We start from the raw sequence: 7,962 nt of genomic DNA, 5'->3' as shown, positions 1-7,962 counted from the left end.
AAATCATTTATTGAGACAGAAAGGAGCCGGCCCCAGGGTGACGCCCACATGCCCCCGGCTGCCTGCTATCCCCATGCAGGAGTGGTCTTGGCCTTCCCTTAGATGGACTTCCTGCCCTGGTATGGCACCGCGGCCCAACCCAGTGGCCACGGGGCAATCCGGGTTTGATACTAGTCAATAATAGGGAGGTAGCTTTGGGTTTCATGAGTAAACGGCGTTGAGGCGGGAACAGTCTATAATTTAATGGCTACAAATGACTCTGCAAAGGGGGGGGTGTGGGGTGTGCCTCCGCCTGGCCTGTCCCTCCTGCAGGCTGCCCCGGGCTCAGTGGTGGCTTGCGATGTGCTGCAGGTAGGGCTGGAGCCTGTTCGGCGTGTGGTGGAGCGTGCTCTTGATGTGAGCTCTCTCCCCGCTCCTCTCAATCAGCCAGTCATCACCGCCCAGCCATGTGCTGGCGCTGGGCAGCTGCGGTTCGGGGTCGGGCAGCTCCGGCTGGGCTCTCTGCGGGCGAGAGAAGGACATGAGAAGTAGAGGCTTGAGAGGGACACCAGGCCAAAAAACTGACCTTGCTACTGAGACTGGAGAGCAAGGTGGCTGCTTGGGGCGCCAGCCTTGTCTAAACAGGGCATTCCAGCTTCTGGTGTAGCTGCACTAAACCCCTAGATCCTCAGAGCTCCAGAGCTCCATTGACTGCGATACAGCTCTGCCTGTTCACACACGCTGAGGATTTGGACGCTAACACAGACAGGCAAACCCCAAGGTAGACAAGCCCATTGTCTCAGGGACAGGGCAGCCCAGAGTTCTCTGACTCAGCTGTTTCCCAGGGTCGGAATAGTTTCATTTCACACGAGGCCATATAGCACCCAACAGCCCCATTTGAATGAACATGAATTAGCATCTGTATCTCCAGTAGGGACAAGGAAAGCTTTGGCCAGGCCACCAATCAGGACAAAGAGGAGGGAAGGAGGTAGTCCCTGATCAGCCAGTCAAGACTCTCAAGAGCGCGTCATCTGCAGGGTAAGCTTTGAAATAACATTTTGGGTTAAATGAAGCTTTTCCCAGCCTCCCTGTTGTTGTCGCATCTCTGGCTATGGTTCAGCTGTCCTTAAATACTAATAATGAACAACCCAACTGACATCAGAAACTGCAGGGGCATTGTGCGAGTGCAGAGGTAACCACAGCATGGAAGATGGGTTTTCTACAACATGACTCGTGGCCACTGTGTTTTTTGATAGGGAAGCAGATCTTTGGCTGATGGGACCAGTCGTATCCATCAAAGATCAGGCAGGGAGGCTGCAATTGGTTTTGTACGCAAACAGCCAATCAATCAATCAATCAATAATAATCATACATTAGCCGCAGAGCCTGGCGTGCTGATGAGTTACCGTCACAGTCCGTCTCTGGGCAGAGTTTGGGCAATCCTGGTTTAAGGTGCAGCAGCTTAGACATGAACAGTCTTAGACCCTGATCTTGCAACCAAGTCCAAACAGGTTGACACCAACCTAGTTGAGTCAGAGGGGCTCCATGCAGGCACAAGGCTCTGCCAGTGCTAATTCCATTGCAGGATCCAGGTTTTATTTGGCCCTGATCCTGCAAAGACACTTGTGCTTAGCTTCACATACGGGAGGGATCCCATTGAAGCATAAAGTGAAGCGTGTGCCCAAGTCTTTGCAGAACTGGGCCCTTAGATTGTAAGTCCCTTGGACAGGGACCTTTCTTCAGTGTCTTTTCTGTGTTAAGTGCAGGGCACTTGTGGGCATTGTAGAATAAATAATATTAACAATCATGGGGTCCTGAGCTCGGTTGAGGGCCCTAGACACTACCACAGTGCACATCACAAATAATAAGACTTCTGTTTTAGGGCAGAAGCCAAGGCTTAAATACCCCTATGCTTTAGAGGTACACCGTGTCTCCAGAACTGATTGCTCTGCCTGCTAGCCTCAGTCTGACCCAGAGCAATCACTGAACATGCCCTCACCCCAAAACTCCCATCAAAACTAACCAGCTTTCTGAGGAACTTCTGCCCTCAACCCTCCTGGGAATGTCTGATCTTTGGTTGCACACAGAATTGGGTTAAGGTTGAGTTTGTCTGCCTGTTGGCCTGTCAGACCATCAGCACAGATCTGCCTTCCTCTTCGAGTACGTGCAATACCTAACACAATGGGCCTTCAGTCTATGTTGACACTTCTTGTCACTATGTGATGATAATAATTAATAATTGGGATGGTATCTAAACAATGAATAAGAAGAATGAGATATCTACTGGCAGCTAGGTGATCGGTGTAGATAGATAGATAGAAAGGGTGGATGGGGATAGATAGGTAGATTAGATAGATAGAAGGGGTGGATGGGGATAGATGGATGGGGGGGTGGATGGGGTTAGTTAGATGGATAGAGGGGGTGTATGGGGTTAGATAGAGAGAGGGTGTATGGGATTAGATAGATAGAGGGGGTGTATGGGGATAGATAGATTAGATAGATAGAGTAGGTTTATATGGGGTTGGATAGATCAATCCCCACAAAGGGGAAGGACAGCTAGTGGTCCCTTAGGGTCAGACTCTCAAAGATACTGTATTAGGCGCTTCACTCCCATGCAATCAAAGGGAGTTAGGTGTCTACCTTTGAGGAGCTGGGTCTTGGCCCATGCCTTGTTTCGTTGTGGGAATATCAAGGTAGATCCCTGTATCTACTGTGCTCAAGGATCTGCCTTGTAGATCTTCCTTATAGGTCCAGGTAGATCCTTGTAGATCTCTGGTTTATCTGTAAAGCCCTGGTGCAAACCCTATCTCATCTGACCCCAAGAAGGGTGACTCCTAATAATGAAACAATACAGCTCCTGCCCAGCCGAAATGGACCTGTCCCTGATACCTTAGTGGTGGGAGAAAGTGGATGTCTCTGATCGTCCAGGCTGCTTGGCTCTGGGAGGGAGGAGGCAACAGGGGAGATGCCAACATTGCTCTCATTTTCCCATCTGACGGTATCCCCAGGAGATTGCTGTCCCAGTAGGATCAAGTTCCCAAAAGTGGGGTCAGACTTGGTGTGACGAGGGTGCTTGCGGTGTTTGGAGCTGCCATGCCGGCTCCCGTAATAGGCCTGGATCGGCTCCTGATGCTGCTCGTGGTTTAACCGTGGGTTCTGGTAAGTGGCTTTGTGCACTCCCATGTGGCCCAGGGTCATGCCAGCCACTTCAGCAGGAATGGAGGACTCAGACGCTCCCATCCTGGTGCCTTCCCCTAACAAGTTCATGGCAGCCTCCCTGCCTGGCTCGGCGATGCTCAGATCATCCATCTGGTCGATGGTCCTCTGGACGCTGGAGAGGCCAGGGACGCCATGCACATGCTCCTCCTCCTTGAAATACTCCTGCGCTGGGTAGAAGGTGTCTTCTTCCATGGCGCTGCAAAAAGCCACTTCCTGCTTGTCCTTGCTCTCCCGCTTGATGGACTCCTGGAAGCCCCGCAGGCAGAGCTGGTAGTACTGGGTGAGTTCATAGCTCAGTCTAAGCAGCTGCATGGAGATAAAAGGGTGCTTCAGGGCTGCACTTGGCGTGATCCTCTCATGCGAGTCCCAGGTCAGCATCCTCTTGATCAACTCCACCATGCTTCTCAGGTCGAAGTACTCAGCCAGGGCTTCATTGTCTGGGTAGATCATCTTGTGGATGTTCACCGACTCCATCTGTTCCAGGGACTTGAGAACATGCTTCCTCCTCTCCACAGATTTTACCTTGGTCTCTGCCAAGTACTCGGATGAGGATTTCAGCTGCCATTGGGTTACCAGTTCAGCATGCTGGTTTCTCTTGAAGAAGTGGTGAGCTTTCCTGGCTACATTGAGCAGGCTGTGCTTGGGCATCCCTTGGGTCTCACAGATGTACCTGATCTGGTCATACTCATTGTTCCCCGGGTAAAGGGGCCAACCTAAGTGCAGCTCTGCCATAATGCAGCCCAGAGACCACACGTCCACCTTCTCACAGAAAGGGAGGCCCAGCAAGATCTCCGGTGCCCGGTAGAACCGGGATTGGATGTATGGCTCCTTGACGTAGCGCACCTCATTGAAGATGCTGGCTGACCCAAAGTCAATCACTTTGACTCGGAAAGGGTACCTCATTTGGTCAACCAGCATTATGTTCTCAGGTTTCAGATCCGTGTGGATGATGGAAAGCTCCTTCAGCTTGGCCAGGGCTTTGAGCACCTGGGCGGTCACTGTCCGGATGTGCTTGACCGGCAGAGGAGAGAAATTGTTCTCCTTCTGGAAGTCAAATAGATTTTGCTCCAAGAGCTCAAAGACCAAGTAGAACTTCATCTCGTCATGGAAGAACTTGTGGAACTGTATAATGTGTGACTCCTCCGAGTCCACCCCCGCCATGGTCTGCAGCAGCTTCAGTTCATTTTTAATGATCCTGCGCCGATAGGCATCATTCTTCAGAATTTTGATGGCCACCATCACCCCAGTGCTCCTCCGCCAGCTCTTCACCACTTCCCCAAAGGTGCCTTTCCCCAAAATCTCTATGACGTCAAAACATTCATTGCCCGACTCGATCGTTACCATGTTCTGTTCTTAACTGCCCCCTCTCCGTTGGGCTGATCTCAGAAACACAGGGGCAACTGGCCTCTTGCAAAAGAATGCTCCACCTCCCTGGAGCAAAGAGAATCCCCTGCTGCCCTTCAGCGGAACCGGGGCTGATGCAACAGTGCCCGTCATTCCAAAGTTGCCAGGCCGAGAAAGTTCTATTGTGGGGGGGAAGAAGTTACTCCAGTTTTACACCCGCAGAACCCCATTATGCCAGTTTAAAACTGGAGTAGTGCACTGGGAAACCTGGCCCACATTGCCCAGCAAAAACCAAATGCCCTCATTCTCATTTACACGGAGTCCCCTTTGCACCACTCTGGCAGTGCAAAGGAGCCTTGCAAGTGGGTGTAAATTACCTTACAATGAAAATCAGGAGGCCTGTGTTTCTCCATCCGAGGGCCATCCTAGAATGGGGGTTCTCAGCTCCAGTAACTGTTGTGCTGTATCATAGGTCCAGGCTGTAAGTGCCATGAACATGGACAGAAGAGCAAAGTCCAACCTGTGGGCAAATCCTTCCACGCAAGCCTGCACTGGGGCGTGAGCGTGGCTGGCCTTTCGGGTCATATGTGAAAGGCTCACCGATAGTATCAGGAACAGAGGAGTTCCCATAGAGCAGCTCAGAACCACTGGTCCAGCGACTCCTTTGTCCCACCCCAGCAATACTAGAGCAGAACCACTGCGCTCAGGTCTCCCTGCGGAGCAGACAGTTGCCCCTACCTGGGTTAGCTTGCTGGCGTCCTGCAATTTGTGACAGCCCCTTAGCTCAGTTTGTATCACAGCCCCACAGTTTAACCCATACAGCCAGGGTGCCAACTCCACTGCTCGGTTCTGAACGCCCCGGGGTGCTGGGATGTGGGGTTTTACTTTCCATTGGAATGCTGAGTCCATCCCACCATGCCCCGAACCTTCATCCCATCCCCCCAAGTTACCCCTTCTTCCTCCTCTCCCCCCCCCCACAACCTGCCTGGGACATGGGAAGCAGAGACCCCCTAAGAATGAAGAGAAAAGCTGCCAGCCACCTCCTCAGCATGCAGAGTCTCTGGGCCAGCTCCCTCCCGCCCTGCTGCACCATCCCAGGCACCGCTCTGCTCCTGCAGCCCCAGTCACAGGCCTGGGCCCTGGGTGCTACGCAGAGGTGCTAGGCAGGCAGAAACACAATGGTTGCGTGTGGATGCTGTCCCTTTAAATCTGAAAAACGGGCATTAAAAAACCATCATTTTGGGTTTTCACCCCCACAGTCCCTTGCTCTTGCCTTAAAGAGACATGCCTAAGCAGCGTGTATGTCTCTGGCATTCGATAGCTGTGTATACCGTTCCCCCGCCTCCGGTGCTGCACTGCCCATCACCGCTTAGCCGTGCGGTTGAGACCTGGGCTAGCCGAGGCTTTCGGGCGTGAGGTTAAGCTGTGTTAGCGGCGCTGAGGCGTTACCTGAGCCAGTTCCACACCGTTAAAGGGCTTGGCTGCAAACAGTCGGTAGCCAGTGTGGTCATGTCATACCGTCACATCCTAGCCTAGACCTTATTGAGCCAGCCTTTCCCGCGCCCCGTCTGGCTCGCTGCCGCTCACACGCCTGCGGCCCTGGTGTAAGTGACCCCAGGAGCTCCGGGCCGGATTGCCAAGCTACAGCGCCAACGAGTGGGGTCCGAGTCTCCAAATGGCTCGGCTGGTCTCAAAACTGCCTCTTCGTCGGTGCCCAATGGGGGCTCAGCCTGTCGGGCCCCTGGCACTTCTCCATCTGTGGGGCCTGCTTCTCCTCACACTGAGCCTCCCTCTGAGCAGTGCAGCCGCCTTCCCGGTCCCTGCCTTTTGGCCACCAGAGGGTGCCCCGAGCCTTGGTAAGTGGCATGGAAACCTGGACACTGGCAGTTTGTTTTGGGTTATCTAGGGCTGGCGCTAGCCCACTCCAGGGCTCCTGTCCCTCCTCCCCGGCTTGCAACACTTCAGCACCAGGCTCCCTTCTCACCCCCGGCCTGAACTTCCGCAGTGGGGCAAACAGGCTAAGAGGTAGGACAGGTGAGTGACCCAGCCCCGCCCTGACTGCGCTTGAGATCTGGCAGGCGTGCAGCAGAGGGGAGAGGGTGTCCCCCCACCAGGGAGATTTTAAGCAGCTGACGGGTTATGGCTGCAGCAGCAGGTGTCGAACACTGATGGGGCCTGAGTGACTCCTGCGCCCCTGTGCCATTCTAGATTAAGCTCTTCCTGAAATCAATGAATAACCTTGTGTCACGGAGTTGGGGGGGAGACAAGGCCCTGCGACCCCCGGCTTCCTGCGATTCACCGTGACTCTCAGCCAGGCAGTAGAACAGAAGGTTTATTAGACGACAGGAACACAGTTCCAAGCAGAGCGTGTAGGTACAACCAGGACCCCTCAGTCAGGTCCTTCTGGGGGGTAGGGAGCTTAGACCGCAACCTCGGGGTTCCCTACGATTCCCCAGCCAGCCCAAGACTGAAACTCCACTGCAGCAGTCTCACTCCTCCCCCCGCCTTTGTCCAGTTTCCCGGGCAAAGGTGTCACCTGGGTCCAACCCCGCTCCCAGCTCAGGTATCCTCACTCAAGTGGAGTCATCCCCTGCTCTCCCATCCCCCATGCAGACAGTCCCAGGTCAATCCGCCCCGCTCCCTACTGTGTCACACCTTGGAAGCCCCATTCTCTGCAGCAGCAAGCGGTGTGGATACCCGGCACCAAGGGGGCCCGCTTCCCAGCCCGCTGCCTTTGGGTCAGCCAAGCGCTCCCACTCCTCTGGAAGGCCAGGAGATTTTTATGACGAAGCGATGGACTCGTCTGGGCCTCAGGAGAACTGGGTTCAGTTCTGGCACTGGCACCGACTCCCTGTGGGACCAGGAGGTGGAGAGTGCCATGGGAGCTGGGTGCCCAATTCCCCACCTGTACCATGGAAATGTGTCTTGGGAGAGGGAGCTCCCCAGGGCAGCTGCTGTCCAGCGCCAGGGGTGGGGTGCAGCACCCAGCAGAATGGGGCCGTGCAGGGACGGAGAGCAGCAGTGCAGTGTGTGGGGTCAGCCAGAGGTCTGGTCGCTGGCCAGTGGGAGCTGACACAGGGCCTGGGAGACTGGAGGGGCTACAGACAAGAGCCAGCACCCTTATCTTTCACTTCCACCTAGAGCGCCGAGCCCCGTGGCCCGAGGTCTCATCTGCCCGAGGTCCGAAGAAAGACACCACCCAGAACTCCACTCGCTCACAGATTAATTTTATTCAGACAAACCCAGAATAGAAAGAAAACGCAGCAGCAGCACAGTGACTGTGAGACAAGGTAACAAAGTGACCCCGGGGTTACTGGATCTGAGCGTCGCTCCGGGCAGGGCAGGGTTAGAGAACAGGCCACCCCCCAGCTCTGCGGGACTCCAGGGGAAAGGGGCATTTGGCGTTAATGGGAATAAAAA

The 7,962-nt window shown here is 54.4% G+C and overlaps 1 protein-coding gene across 1 annotated transcript; it reads right to left on the bottom strand.

Moving 5' to 3' along the window:
• Window positions 1-324: 324 nt before the first annotated feature.
• Window positions 325-4,542, bottom strand: HIPK4 (homeodomain interacting protein kinase 4). Its single transcript, XM_026658908.1, has 2 exons — window positions 2,869-4,542; window positions 325-501 (listed from the first exon to the last, which is right to left on the bottom strand). The coding sequence occupies exons 1-2, from the start codon at window positions 4,540-4,542 to the stop codon at window positions 325-327; spliced, it is 1,851 nt and encodes a 616-aa protein (XP_026514693.1).
• Window positions 4,543-7,962: the final 3,420 nt, after the last annotated feature.

This window comes from Terrapene carolina, unplaced genomic scaffold (genome assembly GCF_002925995.2).
Source record: "Terrapene carolina triunguis isolate 2854851 unplaced genomic scaffold, T_m_triunguis-2.0 Scaffold517, whole genome shotgun sequence".
Taxonomy (NCBI): Eukaryota; Metazoa; Chordata; order Testudines; family Emydidae; genus Terrapene; species Terrapene triunguis.
This window is presented reverse-complemented; position numbering and strand designations above follow the sequence as displayed.

Excerpts from the sequence above, each read along its gene's own strand:
- HIPK4 (XM_026658908.1), bottom strand. The coding sequence starts at position 4,542 with ATGGTAACGATCGAGTCGGGCAATGAATGTTTTGACGTCATAGAGATT. Across the intron at positions 502-2,868 it reads CACTTTCTCCCACCACTAAG|AGAGCCCAGCCGGAGCTGCC; the intron begins GTATCAGGGACA and ends TCTCGCCCGCAG.